The 15,292-nt window shown below is 66.9% G+C and overlaps 2 protein-coding genes and 1 non-coding gene across 3 annotated transcripts; all 3 read left to right on the forward strand.

Moving 5' to 3' along the window:
* The first annotated feature begins 281 nt into the window (after positions 1–281).
* LOC138815647 (atrophin-1-like) lies at positions 282–12,626 on the forward strand. Its single transcript, XM_070005065.1, has 9 exons — positions 282–3,530; positions 3,748–3,885; positions 3,982–4,095; positions 5,448–7,114; positions 8,705–8,927; positions 9,191–9,887; positions 10,958–11,101; positions 11,218–11,398; positions 12,117–12,626. The coding sequence occupies exons 1-9, from the start codon at positions 3,504–3,506 to the stop codon at positions 12,148–12,150; spliced, it is 3,225 nt and encodes a 1,074-aa protein (XP_069861166.1). The 5' UTR covers positions 282–3,503; the 3' UTR covers positions 12,151–12,626.
* A 729-nt stretch (positions 12,627–13,355) lies between these two features.
* On the forward strand, positions 13,356–15,110 carry LOC138815642 (protein C10-like). Its single transcript, XM_070005057.1, has 3 exons — positions 13,356–13,721; positions 13,840–14,016; positions 14,509–15,110. The coding sequence occupies exons 1-3, from the start codon at positions 13,670–13,672 to the stop codon at positions 14,667–14,669; spliced, it is 390 nt and encodes a 129-aa protein (XP_069861158.1). The 5' UTR covers positions 13,356–13,669; the 3' UTR covers positions 14,670–15,110.
* On the forward strand, positions 13,426–13,487 carry LOC138815648 (U7 small nuclear RNA). Its single transcript, XR_011368407.1, has one exon. It is a non-coding gene; the product is annotated as a U7 small nuclear RNA (small nuclear RNA).
* Positions 15,111–15,292: the final 182 nt, after the last annotated feature.

Below are 15,292 nucleotides of genomic sequence, written 5' to 3' on the forward strand. Positions count from 1 at the left end.
CGCCCCGCCCCGCGGCCTCCGGGACGGCCCGGAGCCCCGGCCTCCCTTTGTGCCCGGGCCGGGCCCCGCGGCGCCGCGGGCGGGCGGGCGGGCGGCGCGGGGCGGTGGGGCGCCGGGGGGCCCCGCTTCCCTCCCCCGGGCCCGCGGGGCCCCGGGCCCCGCACGGATCCTTTTTCTCCCGGGTTCTGGCGGTGGTTTCCGCGCCGGGCGTGGGGCTCGAACCCGGGCCCCCCTCGCGGCGGGCGCTCCTCCCCCCGGGCCGCAGCCCCGGCTTTCCCGCCCGGGCCGGCCTTGAACTGCGATCCCCGGGGCTGGGCCTCCGGTGGCCGGGCTGACACACACGCACGCGTGTCCAGGGCGTGTCAGGCCGGGGTGCGGGGTCCGGGAGGGGTGCGGGGGTCCGGGGGCGCCCGGCCTCGCCCCCCCTGGCCGAGTTCTGCACACGGAAGCGTGCACGCGCGACCCGCGGCCTCGAACCCGCGCTCCCCTGGCCCCGTCCTGCCCCTGGAGCTGCCCCTCGCTCCTCGGGCCGCAAATCTCAGCCTCCTGCGGGTGGCCGGGATGACAGGCGGGCGCCCCTGCACCCGGCCGCGCTGTCGGCCTGGCATTGTCTGGCTCCTGGAACTATCCCCCCCACCCCCCTCTTTTCCAGATTATCTGGTTCTCAGTTTCCCTTCCAGACAGGCCCCAGGGCAAGCCCTCCCCTCCCCCCTCCCCCTAACCTTTGGCCTTCCTCCCAGGCCGGGAGGCCTGACCTGCAGGCCTCAGGTGAGGGTGGGCCAGGGAGTGGGCAGAGCAGCTGGATTGAGCCGTGACCTTGAAGTCACTCCCCCTGCCGGGGTGGAAGAAGGGATCCGTCCCTTCTGCTCACCTTGCCCAGTTGGTTCTTTCGTTTCTATTTACCTGGTACTGGGACTTGAACTCAGAGCCCGGGCGCTGTCCCTTAGCATTTTCTGCACAAGCATTTCTGCCACTTGACTCTTCATGGGGCTTTTATTTCCCCCAGCTGGCTTTGAATCAGGATCCTCAGATCTCAGCCTCCCTAGTAGCTGGGATGACAGGCGTGCGCTACTGGCTCTTGGAAGGTCTTGCGCTTAGTAAAATTGACAGGCGTGACCCTTACCCAGACATATACAAGTGCTACTGGAAATCCCTGGCTGTAGGAGACACCTGGCCTTATTGATAAGATCCTGGCAGTTAGATTGTCAATCAAGTATCTGCTGGCTCACATCTGTCATCCCAGCTACTCAGGAGGCTGAGATCTGAGGATCACAGTTCAAAGCCAGCCCGGGACAGAAAATCCTAGAGACACTTAACTTCAATGAACCACTAAAAAGGTGAAAGCGGAGCTGTGACTCAAGTGGTAGAGCACTAGCCTTGAGCAAAAAAAAAAAAAAAAAAAAAAAAAAAAAAAGCACAGGGCACCAAGGTCCTGAGTTCAAGTCCCAGGACTGGCACAAAAAACCATAGTCCCCCCCCCAAAAAACAAACAAACAGCAGAACATGGGCTTCGGCTTGTGCCCAGTGGTGTTTTGAGTCGGGTTTTGGTTGTGTGAGGGCTTTGTGAATGTGAGCGAGCGGGTCTGCGGCCTCACAGTGCTCAAAGACCGGCCTAGACGTCCTATCTGCACACAGGCTCACATACTCTCCCCTACTTCAGTCCTCTGTCCGTCTCTTCGATCCTGGAAGTGAGCAGGTGCTCTATAAAACCCTCCACTGGACTCCTGGTGGCTCACGCCTGTAATCCCGGCTACTCAGGAGGGAAGATAGGATCGTGGTTCAAAGACAGCCTAGGCAGAAAACTTGGGGAGACTCTTAGCTGCAATAAACTACCCCAGAAGCCGGAAGTGGAGCTGTGGCAGAAAAGTTTCTTCATGTCCAGACTAGGGAACCCAGCCTGCCAGACCTAACTACTGGGCATTTGAGCTGGACAATATTGAGACCATAGGAGCGGTTGTTGAAGACTCAGTTGGAGGTCAGCCTGAGAAAATTCAAGTTGGCTTGGTTTTGGAACTTTCTAGAATTCCTCCCTCACCAAAAAAAAAAAAATAAGATTCCTAATCTGGGGTTGATTAAATCTGTACATGTAAACCCATTAGGTAGGTAAGGAAGGTGAATTTGATTAGAGAGCCAGGCGCCAGCGCTCAGACCTGTAATCCCAGCTACTCAGGAGGCTGAGATGTGAGGATCGGGGTTTGAAGCCAGCCAGGGCAGGAAAGGCCATGAGACTCTTATGTCCAGTGAACCACCAAATGCTGGAAGTGGTGCTATGGTTCAAAATGGTAGAGCACTAGCCTTGAGGAGAAAGACTCAGGGGACAGCACCCAGGCTCTGAGTTCAAGACTGGCGCACGTGCACACAGACAGACAGACACAACACATACTTGCATGGAATCCTACAACAAACTTAAGATGTGATTTTTTAGGTGTGCGTTGGTCCTGGGGCTTGAACTCAGGGCCTGGGCACTGTCCCTTTCCTTTTCTGCTCAAGCCTGGTACTATTACCACCCAATTTACAGCTGTTTCCTGCTTTTTGGTGGTTAATTGGAGATACCAGTCTCACAGACTTTCCTGCCTGGGGCTGGCTTTGAAGCATGATCCTCAGATCTCAGCCTCCTGAGTAGCAAGGATTACAGGCGTGAAGCACAGTGCCCACCCACATTCTTTTCATAAGCCTATTCTAGTTAAATTAATGTTTTGTTGGGAGGGGTGGTGGGACTTGAACTGGGAGCCTGGGCATTCATTGTCCCTGATCTCTTTTGCTCAAAGCTAGCTAGCACTCTATCACTTTGAGTCTCACGGACTTTCCTGTCTAGGCTTTGAAGCACGATCCTCAGATCTCAGCCTCCTGAGTAGGTCGGATGACAGGCGGGAGCCACCAGCCCATTGCTGTTAATGATAAAAATGTGTGTGTTTTCTTGGGGTATTGCTGTAGCTAAACACTTTCTTCTAGAATATAATCCAGTACTTCTTTTCCCTTCTTACAAACGTATTAGACCAACAGCATTGTATGGATTGTGGGGACCTTAATTGCATTATGTATGTTTATTTTTTTGGTTGGTAGCAGCCTTGAACTGTGTGAGCGCTGTCCCTGAGCTCTTCGGCTCAAGGCTGGCGCTCTACCACGTGAGCCACAGCGCCACTTCCGGTTTTCTGGTGGTTCCTGGGAGATCAGAGTCTCACGGACTTTCCTGCTCGGGTTGGCTTTGAACTACGATCCTCCGATCTCAGCCTCCTGAGTCTTGTCTCTCCTGTGGTTCTTGGCCTAAAGGCTTGGAGTTGGGGGACGAGCTCAGAGCCCCTCAGACTCTCTTCCGCCACGGGGAGTCTCACAGTGATTTCTTCCTCACAGCTGTCACTGAGAGACCCCCCTCCCCACCCCCCACGCGTTCCTGACCTGCTACGCCGGATTCCCACAACACTGCTGTGGGGAGCTTCAGGGCGAAGTCGTTTCTGTATTCAGCTGCCCAGGCAGAGGAGAATGGGGTCTCCATACTCTGAAGAATGAAAACGCGACAGAATAAAGACTCCGTGAGTAATAGCTACAAAAGGGGACATCAAGCCGGGCATGGTGGCTCACGCCTGTAATCCCAGCCGCTCAGGAGGCTGAGATCTGAGGATCACCGTTGGAGGCTAGTTCCATGAGGCTTTTGCATCCAACTCCAGCAAAGCAGAAGTGCCCCGAGTTCAAGCCCCACCACCGACCACACCAAACTGTTAGCACCTGCCTCCTTTTCTCCTTCCTCAGATGGCGATGAGGAGTGGACGGAAGAAAGAGGCCCCCGGGCCCCGGGAAGAGCTGAGATCGAGGGGCCGGGCCTCCCCAGGAGGGGTCAGCACTTCCAGCAGCGAGGGCAAAGCTGAGAAAGCCAGACAGCCAGTGAAGGTAACCGACCCGGCGTGTTATTAGGCGGCCGCACCTCCTGTCCGGGAGAGGGCGCTGTGGAGGCCCCGGGGCTGACCTGGGAAATGTCTCCAGCAGAAGGCCCGCGTGGAGGAGGCCTCCATCCCCAAAGCCAGCAAGCAGGGCCGCAGCGGGGACATCTCGGGGAGCGAGAGTGAGGACACCAGTGCACCCAAAAAGACCAAGACGGAGGTGAGACCCCCTTCCTGGCAGGAGGGGTGTGTGCAGGTCCCGCTCCTGGGGCTTGAACTCAGGGCCTGGGCTCTAAGTCTCACGGACTTTCCAGTCTGGCCTGGCCTTCAACTGGGATCCTCAGACCTCAGCCTCCTGAGGAGCTGGGATGACAGGCGGGAGCCACCGGTGCCTGGCTTTGTCAGGCAATCTTTAGGACTTTGGGGAGACTAATAAAGACACACAGAGCCGGGAGGGTAGAAGAGTTGGGGTTTGGGTATAATTTCTAGGTGGAAAGTCATAGCGAATGGAGCGCATGTCACAAAGAAAATGCAAATCGGGTTTATATTTTGTATTTGTCGGTTGTGGGGCTTGAACTCAGGGCCTGGGCGCTGCCCCTCAGCTCTTCAGCTCAAGGCTGGTGCTCTAACACATGAGCCACAGCGCCACGTCCGGTTTTCTCGTGGTTCTTTGGAGATCAGAGTCTCACAGACTTTCCTGCCCGGGTGGCCTTGAACCAGGATCCTCAGATCTCAGCCTCCTGAGTGGCTGGGATGACAGGCGGGAACCACCCTGGTTCCGGGCTGGAGATCCCAAGCTACTCAGGAAGCTTGAGACTGGAACGTGATGGTCGGAGGCTAGCCCAGGCCCGGAGTTCATCTCCCATTAGCCAGGGAAATACCAAGCTCTGGAGGCGGGAGAGAGCCAGCCTTGAGTGCCAGAGCTGGGGGGGGGGGCAGAGGTTCTGAGTTCAGGCCCTGGCCGGGGCACTGGAAGAAAAAAAGAGAAAAAGCTGAGGGTTAGAAGGGGGAAATGGGGGGTGAGCTTCAGGTGGGACCGATCGGCCATCAGCTGTGGAGGGCTGGGTCGGGGAGGTGAGGCTGGGGGGGTGCAGCTGAAGTGGGGGATCGGATATGGAGGGGGGGTGCAGCTGAAGTGGGGGGTCGGGTATGGAGCAGGGGTGGTGTAGCTGAAGTGGGGGGTCGAGTATGGAGCAGGAGGGGGTGCAGCTGAAGTGGGGGGGCGGGTATGGAGTGGGGGGGTGTAGCTGAAGTGGGGGGTCGGGTATGGAGCAGGCGGGGGTGTGTAGCTGAAGTGGGGGGTCGGGTATGGAGTGGGGGGGGTGTAGCTGAAGTGGGGGGCGGGTATGGAGCAGGGGGGGTGTAGCTGAAGTGGGGGGTCGAGTATGGAGCAGGGGGGGTGTAGCTGAAGTGGGGGGTCGGGTATGGAGCAGGGGGGTGGGGATGGGGGATGCATCCTGGGGGTGCGGCCCGGGCGGGGGGCCGGGCTCTGCGCGTGCGGCCTGCCGTCCCGGCGCTGCGGTGGGGCCGCCCCGCAGCTGGCCGCCGCCCCCCCCCGCGTGTCCCCCCCAGGAGCTGCCCCGGCCGCAGTCGCCCTCCGACCTGGACAGCCTGGACGGGCGCAGCGTGAACGAGGAGAGCAGCAGCGACCCGCGCGACATCGACCAGGACAACCGCAGCACGTCGCCCAGCGTGTACAGCCCGGGCAGCGTGGAGAACGACTCGGACTCGTCGTCGGGGCTGTCGCACGGGCCCGCGCGGCCCTTCCACGCCGCGCCGCCGCTCTTCCCGCCGCCGCCGCCGCCCGAGCCGGGGCCCGACGCCGCGCGGCCTGCGCCCGAGCCGGGCTTCGAACCCCACCCCGCCGCCGCCGCCGCCGCGGCCTACCACGCGCCCGCGCTGGAGCCCCCCGCCTCCAGAATGTTCCAGGCCCCGCCCGGCGGCCCGCACCCGCCGCTCTACCCCGGGGCCGCGGCGGCCGGACCCCAGATGGGCCCCAAGGGGGGCGCGGGGGCCGCCCCGGGGGCCGCCAAGCAGCTGCCGCCGCCCACCACCCCCATCGCCGGGGCCGGCGCCGCCGCCAAGCCGCCCGGCGCGGGGCTCAGCGCCGCCGCCGCCCCCGCCGCCTTCCCGCACGTCGCCCCCAACCTGCCGCCGCCGCCCGCGCTGCGGCCGCTCAACAGCGCGGCCGCCTCCCCGCCGGGGCCGGGCCACCTGCCCTCCCCGCACCCCGACAAGGGCCCCGGCCCCGCGCCCTCCCCGCACCCGCTGCCCCCGGCCTCGGCCGCGCCCCCGCTGCGCTACCCCTACTCGGGCCCCGCGCCGGGCGCGGCGGCGGCCGCCTGTAGTACCGGCGGCGGCGGCGGCGGGCCGTACCCCGCGTCGCAGGCGCTGCCCGGCTACCCGCACGCCTTCCCGCCGCCCGCCAACCTGTCGGTGGCCAACCAGCCGCCCAAGTACACGCAGCCCGCGCTGCCCGCGCAGCCCGTGTGGAGCCAGGGCCCGCCGCCCGCCTACGGCCGCCTGCTGCCCGCGCACGCCGCCGCCTTCCCCGCCGCGCCCGCCGCCGGCGCCCCGGCCCCGCACCCCGCCCCGCACCACCACCACCACCCGCCGCCCGCGCCGCACCACGCCGGCCCCGGCGCCTTCCCGCACCCCGGCGACGGCGCCCCGGCCTACGGCGGCGGCCTGCGGCCCTTCGCGCCCGCGCACCCCGCGCCCGGCACCTACGGCCCGCCCGGCCCCGCCGCCGGCGCCGCGCCCAACGCGGGCCCCGCGCCCGCCGCGCAGCCCCCGGGCCCCGCCGCCTTCCCCGGCGCGCACGCCGGCGCCTTCCCGCCCGGCCCCGCCGCCGCCGCCGCCGCCGCCACGCTGGCCTCCGTCATCGCCGCCGCCGCGCCCGCCGCCTACAAGACCGCGTCGCCGCCCGGAGCCCCGTTCAGCAAGCGCCCCGCGTCCCCCGGCCCCGCCGCCGCCGGCCCCGGCTTCAAGACCGCCTCGCCGCCCGCCTTCCGCACCGCCACGCCGCCCGCCTTCCGCGGGGCCTCGCCGCCCGCCGCGCCCGCGCCCCCCGCGCCCCCCGCGCCCGCGCCCGCGCCCGCCCCGCTCAGCGCCGCGCAGATCAAGCAGGAGCCGCCCGAGGACGCCGAGCCGCCCGACAGCCCCGCGCCGCCCGCGCGCAGCCCCTCGCCGCCGCCCAAGGTGGTGGACGTGCCCAGCCACGCCAGCCAGTCCGCACGGTGAGCGCACGCGGGGCGCCGGGGGGGGGCCGGGGGGGCGGGGGACACCGGGGCTTGGCTGTGGGGAGTCGTAAGGGGGACACGCTTCTGTAGGGGGGACAAGGAAGGCTGGATGGGGTGAATACTTTGGGGGGCGGTGGTGATGAGTACTTTAGGGTTATGGGGGATCGGGAATATTGGGGGGCTACGGGGATCGGGAGTATTGCGGGGACTATGGGGAGTCTGGAGTACTGGGGGGTCTATAGGGATCGGGAGTATTGGGGGCTATGGGGGGATGGGGACTATTGGGGGACTGTGGGGGGATTGGGAGTATGGGGGCTATGGGGGTATCGGGAATATTGGGGGAATCGGGAATATTTGGGGACTATGGGGGAATCGGGCGTATTGGGGAGCTATGGGAGATCGGGACTATTGGGGGACTATGGGGGATCGGGAGTACTGGGGGACATTGGGGATATCGGAAGTATTGGGGACTATGAGGGGATCGAAAGTATTGGGGAGCTATGGGGGATCGGGACTATTGGGGGACTATGGGGGGATCGGGAGTACTGGGGGACATTGGGGAGATCGGGAGTACTGGGGGACATTGGGGAGATCGGAAGTATTGGGGACTATGAGGGGATCGAAAGTATTGGGGAGCTATGGGGGATCGGGAATATTGGGGGACTATGGGGGGATCGGGACTATTGGGGGACTATGGGAGATCGAGAGTATTGGGGAGCTACGGGGGATCGGGAGTATTGGGGGACTATGGGGGTATCGGGAGTACTGGGGGGCTATGGGGGATCAGGACTATTGGGGGGCTATGGGGGATCGGGACTATTGGGGGACTATGGGGGTATCGGGAGTACTGGGGGGCTATGGGGGATCAGGACTATTGGGGGGCTATGGGGGATCGGGACTATTGGGGGACTATGGGGGATCGGGACTATGGGGGGCTATAGGGGATCGGGACTATGGGGGGCTATGGGGGATCGGGGCTATGGGGGGCTATGGGGGATCGGGACTATTGGGGGACTATGGTGGGATCGAGAGTACTGGGGGACTATGGGGGGATCGGGAGTATTGGGGGACTATGGGGGTATCTGGAGTACTGGGGGACTATGGGGGATCGGGACTATTGGGGGACTGTGGGGGGGATCGAGAGTATTGGGGGGCTATGGGGGTATCGGGAATATTGGGGGACTTTGGGGGAATCGGGAATATTGGGGGACTATGGGGGAATCGGGCGTATTGGGGAGCTATGGGGGATCGGGACTATGGGGGCCTATGGGGGATAGGGACTATTGGGGGACTATGGGGGATCGGGACTATGGGGGGCTATGGTGGGATCGAGAGTACTGGGGGGCTATGGGGGGGATCGGGAGTATTGGGGGGCTATGGGGGATCGGGAGTACTGGGGGACTATGGGGGATCGGGAGTATTGGGGGGCTATGGGGGATCGGGACTATTGGGGGACTATGGGGGATCGGGAGTATTGGGGGGCTATGGGGGACGGTGGCGCGTGTGGGGGCGGGCTCGGGCTCGGGGGTGAAGGTCTCCCGAGCCCCGGGCCGCCGCCGACCGCTCTCCCTGCGCCCCGGCCTCCAGGTTCAACAAGCACCTGGACCGCGGCTTCAACTCGTGCGCGCGCAGCGACCTGTGCTTCGTGCCGCTCGAGGGCTCCAAGCTGGCCAAGAAGCGCGCGGACCTGGCGGAGCGCGGCCGGCGCGAGGCCGAGCAGCGCGCGCGCGAGGAGCGGGAGCGCGAGCGCGAGAAGGAGCGCGAGAAAGAGCGCGAGCGCGAGAAGGAGCGCGAGCTCGAGCGCAGCGTGGTGAGTGCGTCACGGCGTGCGCCGCCGCCGCTTCCGCTCCGCCCTGGACGCTGCGCAGCGGGACGCCGGGGGCGGGGCGGCGGCGTGGGCACGTCGCGGCGCCACCTGCCGGAGGGGAGGAGGCGCTGCGGCGCAGGAGGCCGGCGGGGCCACCGCGCCACCTGCCGGCCGGGAGGAGCTCTGCGGCCCGGAAAGGGCGGGGGAAGCGCTAAGGGGATCCCCGCGAGCGATCGGGGGGCCTGACTGCCCCCCTCTCCCCGCAGAAGCTGGCGCAGGAGGGCCGCGGCCCGGTGGAGTGTCCGTCCCTGGGCCCCGTGCCGCACCGGCCCCCGTTCGAGCCGGGCAGCGCGGTGGCCACGGTGCCGCCGTACCTGGGCCCGGACACGCCGGCGCTGCGCACGCTGAGCGAGTACGCGCGGCCGCACGTCATGTCGCCCGGCAACCGCAACCACCCGTTCTACGTGCCGCTGGGCGCCGTGGACCCGGGCCTGCTGGGCTACAACGTGCCCGCGCTCTACAGCAGCGACCCGGCGGCGCGCGAGCGCGAGCGCGAGGCCCGCGAGCGCGACCTCCGCGACCGCCTCAAGCCGGGCTTCGAGGTGAAGCCGGGCGAGCTGGAGCCGCTGCACGGCGTGCCGGGCCCGGGCCTCGACCCCTTCCCGCGCCACGGCGGCCTGGCCCTGCAGCCCGGGCCGCCCGGCCTGCACCCCTTCCCCTTCCACCCGAGCCTGGGCCCGCTGGAGCGCGAGCGCCTGGCGCTGGCGGCCGGGCCCGCGCTGCGCCCGGACATGTCGTACGCCGAGCGCCTGGCGGCCGAGCGCCAGCACGCGGAGCGCGTGGCCGCGCTGGGCAACGACCCGCTGGCCCGGCTGCAGATGCTCAACGTGACGCCCCACCACCACCAGCACTCGCACATTCACTCGCACCTGCACCTGCACCAGCAGGACGCCATCCACGCAGGTGAGGCCCCGCCCCTACGGTCTCCTGGCCCCGCCCCACGGCCTGCCAGTCCCGCCTACTTCCCCAGGGCTTGCCTCCAGGCCCCGCCCCTTCCCCAAGGCCTGCCTCCCGGCCCCGCCCCTTCCCCAAGGCCTGCCTCCCCGGCCACGCCCCCTTCCCCGCGTCCCGCCCCTACAGCACTAGCCACGCCCCTCCCCGCCTCTCGCCTCCCCTCATGCTTCCTGCCTCTGGCTTCCCTTGGGCTTCCTCCGCCCCTTGACCTCCTCCTCCCCTCCTGGCCTCCATCCTTCCACCTCCCCCCCGGGCCTCCACCTCTCCCGACCTCTACTCCTCCCGCCTCTGGCCTCCCCCAGGGGCCCTTTGACTTCCTCCTCCTCCTTCCCTCCCTACCCCTCCTGGCCTCCATCCCTCCCCTCCTCCTGACCTCTACTCCGGCCTCCACTCTTCCTGGCATTTCCGCCTCCATGATCTGTAGGCCCCACACTCCAGCCTTTGTATGTGTGTGTGTGTGTGTGTGAGCCAGTGATGGTGCTCGGGCCCGGTGCCCTAGCTTGGCTTCCCCGCGTGCACCCCTCCCCGCCCCCATTGGTACCCCCTGAGCCACAGCTCGCTCTCTTTGGAGCAAGTCTTGCAGACTAGGCAGCCTGGGCTGGTTGTGAATGAAGATCCTCAGATCTCAGCCTCCGGAGTAGCTAAGGCTTACAGGCAGGAGGCAGCAGCTCAGCGCAGATGTGTGTGTGTGTGTGTGTGTGTACTAGAGTTCGAACTCAGGGCCTGGTTGCACCCCTGAGCGTTTCTGACTCAAGGCTGGTGCTTTACCAGTTGGGCCGCAGCTCTGCCTTCAGCGTTTTGGGGGCGCCGTGGAGATCAGGGGGTCTCAGGGACCGGGCTTTTGAGTGTTGTCCTCAGCTCCCAGCCTCCTCAGCAGCTGGGATTCCAGGCGGGATCAGCAGCGCCCGCCTCGGCCCTGGGCCTAGCCTGGGAGGGCGTCCTTCTGCCTGTCCCTTCCCGAGCTTGCACGGTGTCCCCAGACCTGCCTGGCTGTGACTTCCTCCTCTTGTGCCCTCCAGCGTCCGCCTCGGTGCACCCTCTCATTGACCCCCTGGCTTCTGGGTCTCACCTGACCCGGATCCCCTACCCGGCCGGGACCCTCCCCAACCCCCTCCTCCCTCACCCTCTGCACGAGAACGAAGTTCTTCGCCACCAGCTCTTTGGTAAGCGGGGAGGGAGGCGGGCGCGGGGCTCGCGGGGGGAGCAGGGGCCGCGGGCTGCCGCCGCCGTCCCTGGCCGCAGCCCCTCAGTCCCGTGTTCCCGCCCTTCCCGGTGCCAGCCGCCCCGTACCGGGACCTGCCGGCCTCGCTGTCGGCGCCCATGTCCGCGGCCCACCAGCTGCAGGCCATGCACGCGCAGTCGGCCGAGCTGCAGAGGCTGGCGTTGGAGCAGCAGCAGTGGCTGCACGCGCACCATCCGCTGCACAGCGTGCCGCTTCCCGCCCAGGAGGACTACTACGGGTGAGCGGGGAGCCCGGGCGGGGGGGGGCGTGTGCGCATGCGTGAGCGTGGCGGCCAGCTGCTGTGTGAGCGTGTGCGCATGCGTGACTATGATGGCGCTACTGCTAGCCGTGCGCATGCGCGTGGGCCTGCGGCTCCGTGTGTGCATGCTTATGCTGGGTGGCTGCTAGATGTGCGCATGCGTGAGCGTGGTGGCCAGCTGCTGTGTGAACGTGAGCGTGATGGCTTGCTGTTACGTGTGCGCATGCGTGACCATGATGGGCTACTGCTAGCTGTGCGTGTGTGCGTGCCTATGTGCTGGGCGGCTGCTAAGGTGTGCGCATGCGCTTGGACTGCTACTTAGGAGGCTAAAGTCTGATCCAGGCAGAAGAGCCTGAGAGGCATTGACTGCTAGCAGCCGTGGGAGGGAAAAGCCAGCGCGCATGCGCGAGGGCGGTGGGGCTGCGGCTAGCTGCGCTCGTGCGCATGCGCATCTGTTCTTTTCCCGTTTTTCACTCCCCGTGGCTGGGTCTGTCCGGGCGCCCCCGGCTGGCGCTGTGCCGCTGGAGCTGCAGCCTCCGCTTCCAGCTCTTTCTTTTGCCGGCTCATTGGAGATGAGGCCGGCTGCGATCCCCGCCACCCGCGCGGTTGAGGTGACAGGCCGGAGCCCCTTCCCCTCCGCCCCGAAGGGGGGGCCCCGCCTCACCCCTGTGTCGTTGCTCTTCCCCCCCCCCCGCAGCCACCTGAAGAAGGAGAGTGACAAGCCGCTGTAGACCCCGGCCATCAAGAGCCCCCCGCCGGCCCCAGCACCCCAACCCCGGAAGCCCCCGCGCCTGGCCTGCCGCCCGGACGCGGGGAAGAGCGCTGCAGGGCCGCGTGTGCAGCTGGACAGCGGGAGGGAGGGAGGAGGGGACGGACGGGGCGGGGGGGGGCAGCGCACAGTGGATCTTGGACCAGGTCTCTCTTCCTCGTCCCCGGGCCTTCCTCCTCCTCCTCCTCCTCCTCCTCCAGGCCCAGCCCCGGGGGCCGCGCCCCCCCCTTTGGTGTGACTATTTTCATCTGTTAGATGTGGCTGTTTTTTGCGTAGCATCTGTGTGCCGCCCCCCCTCGGCCCCTCCGTGCCCCCCCTGCGATGTACGCCCCGCCCCCCACATTAATAATTTATATATATAAATATCTATATGACGCTCTTTAAAAAAAAAAAAACCATCCCAAACCAACCAACCAAACACGCCCTCAGGCCTCCCCAGGAAAACGGCTCTGACTTGTTGTTGGTGGCGGTGGGCGGCTGGGCTTGGGGCCAGGTCTCTCGGCCCACGAGGGAGGGAGGGAGGTGGGAATCCTGGGACTTGGGTGTCCTGGGGCTTGAACCCGGGGCCTCGAGCCAGCTGAGCTTTTCCCGCCCAAGGCTGCTGCCCTACCGCTTCTGGTGGTTCGTTAGGGGTCAACGTCTTCCAGGCTCTTCTGCCTGGATCAGATTTTAGCCTCCTAAGTAGCTGGGACTACAGGCGCTTTCCTACTGGGTTGGAAAGCCTTGGAGCCATTGGGGAGGTCTCGGGAGATCCGAGGTCCTCAGCGCAGCCCGCAGGGGGGATCGGGGCCTGAATGGGGGCGGGGGGGGTCTTCGGGGTGCAGCGGGACCCGGATCCCGCCGGCGATCGCACTGGGGTCCCAGGACGGCGCGCAGCGCCCCGCCAGCCGGGCGGGGAGAGCGCCACGACGGCTCTTGCTCCCGGCTCCCATTGGCTTTTCTTCAGAACCAATCCCCGTCCTGGTTCTTCACCACTGGGGCGCGCCGTGATTGGCTTGTATCCCCAGCCAATTGGAACCAGGCTAATTTGCATAGCGCTTCCCAAACGTTTACAAACTCCAGGAAAAACAATGTTTCCAATTAGTTCCGTGGACTGTCCACGCGGTGGCCGCACCCGCACGTGGGTCTGGCTGCTGCTTCCCTCGCTCGGGGGTCGGAGAGCGCCAGCCCCGAACTCGCCCTCAGTGAGAGTGGGGTGGGCGCTGCCCCCGCTGGTCGCCGCGGGGCGGCTCTGCACAAGTGTTGCAGCTCTTTTAGAATTTGTCCAGCAGGTTTTCTGGCGCTGGCCGGAAAACCCACAACCTTAACGTGTGTAACAGCAGACTTGCGTTTTCCCTGGTTGGTTCCCTAGCCGATGACTTCCGGTCGGCTCTCTCTTGCGCTTCCGTTGCGCTCGCAGACGCCGGATGCTGCTTTAACAGGCAGCTGGTTTCTTTGGGCTTATTGTCCCCCTTAATTTCTTTGGAGCCGTGTGGTTTTCCATGGCGTCCGCTTCATCCCAACCCGCGGCGCTGAGCGCGGAGCAGGCCAAGGGTGAGCAGCGTTTCTGTGTGGGGGGAGTGGGGGGCCTGGGGCGGGGGGTGCGGTGCGCGCGTGCGGGTCCCGTCCCCTCACCCCGATCCCCCCGGGTTTCCCGCCGCCGCACGCGCAGTGGTCCTGGCCGAGGTGATCCAGGCCTTCTCGGCCCCGGAGAACGCGGTGCGCATGGACGAGGCCCGCGACAACGCGTGCAACGACATGGGCAAGATGCTGCAGTTCGTGCTGCCCGTGGCCACGCAGATCCAGCAGGAGGTCATCAAGGCCTACGGCTTCAGCTGCGACGGGGAAGGTGGGTGGGGCGTGGAGCGCGGGGCGGGGCCCGGGGACGCGGGGCGGGGGCCTGGCCCACCCCCACCCCCGGCTTCACCCCGCGGCGGCCACCCTCGTGACGGCCCTGCCCCGCAGAGGCCCCGCCGCGGCTCCCGGAGGCTGAGATCACGGAGGATCGAGGCTGGAGGTCAGCGGCCAGGCCCTGATCGCCGATCAGCCACGAAAGGCTCGCGGGGTAGCGCGCCCGCCTGGAGCGCAGAGCTCCCGGGCGGAGCCCAGGCCCGGGTTCAAGCCCCACGCCCGACAACGCCACAGCGCGTGGTCAGCGCCCCGCGCTCGGGTCCCCTGCGGGCCTGCGGCCGCGCGCGGGCGCAGCCGGCGCCCCGAGAGTGGGCCTGACACTCCGGGCCGGTCCTGGGGCCTGAACCCGGGGCCTGGGCGCTCGAGGCCGCCGCCGCTTTCCGGCTCTCGGGGGTTCGCCGGCCTGCGGGCTGACCGCCGCCCCCCGCAGGTGTCCTCAAGTTCGCGCGCCTGGTCAAGTCGTACGAGGCCCAGGACCCGGAGATGGCGAGCCTGGCGGGCCAGCTGAAGGCGCTGCTCCTGCCGCCCATGGCGCCGCCGCCGCCGCCCGCGCCTGCGCCCGCGCCCGCGCCCGGCGTGGCCGCCTCCTGAGCCGCCCGCGGCGGACCACGCCCGGCGTGGACTCGCCTGGGCCGCCCCGCCTTCGCCTCGACGCCCCGCCCTGCAGACCCCGCCCCTCCACGCCCCGCCCACCACTCCCCCGGACTCCCGCCCCTCGGCGCCCTGCCCTTCGCCCCGCCCCCTCGGGCCTCGCCCTCCAGGCCTCGAGGCCCTGCCCTTCGCCCTGTCCCTCGACGCCCCGCCCCTGGGCCACGCCCCCAGACCTCGAGGCCCTGCCCTTCGCCACGCCCCCTTCGGGGGCCACGCCCCCAGACCTCGAGGCCCTGCCCTTCGCCACGCCCCCTCGGCGCCCTGCCCTTCGCCCCCTCCCTCGACGCCCCGCCCCCTCGGGCCCTGCCCTTCGCCCCGCCCCCTCGGGGCCCCGCCCCCGCGGAGGGCCAATAAACGCGCTGTGCGGGCGCGCCGCCCCGCCGCGGAGTCGCTGGTGTTTCCTGGCGCGCCGCGGGCCTTGGCTCGGGCCGGCTCCTCCCGGGACCCCGGCGCCGCCTCCGCCCTCTGGGGCTCCTTGGCCTTGGCTCCGTGGCCGGCTCCGGAGCGGCCGTGCCCTCCGCCCTCCGCCCTCCGCCCTCCGCCCTCCGCCCTCCGCCCTCTCC

The sequence above is a fragment of the Dipodomys merriami genome, unplaced genomic scaffold (assembly GCF_024711535.1).
Source record: "Dipodomys merriami isolate MVZ:Mamm:240054 unplaced genomic scaffold, mDipMer1.0.p SCAF_654, whole genome shotgun sequence".
In the NCBI taxonomy this organism is placed as follows: Eukaryota; Metazoa; Chordata; class Mammalia; order Rodentia; family Heteromyidae; genus Dipodomys; species Dipodomys merriami.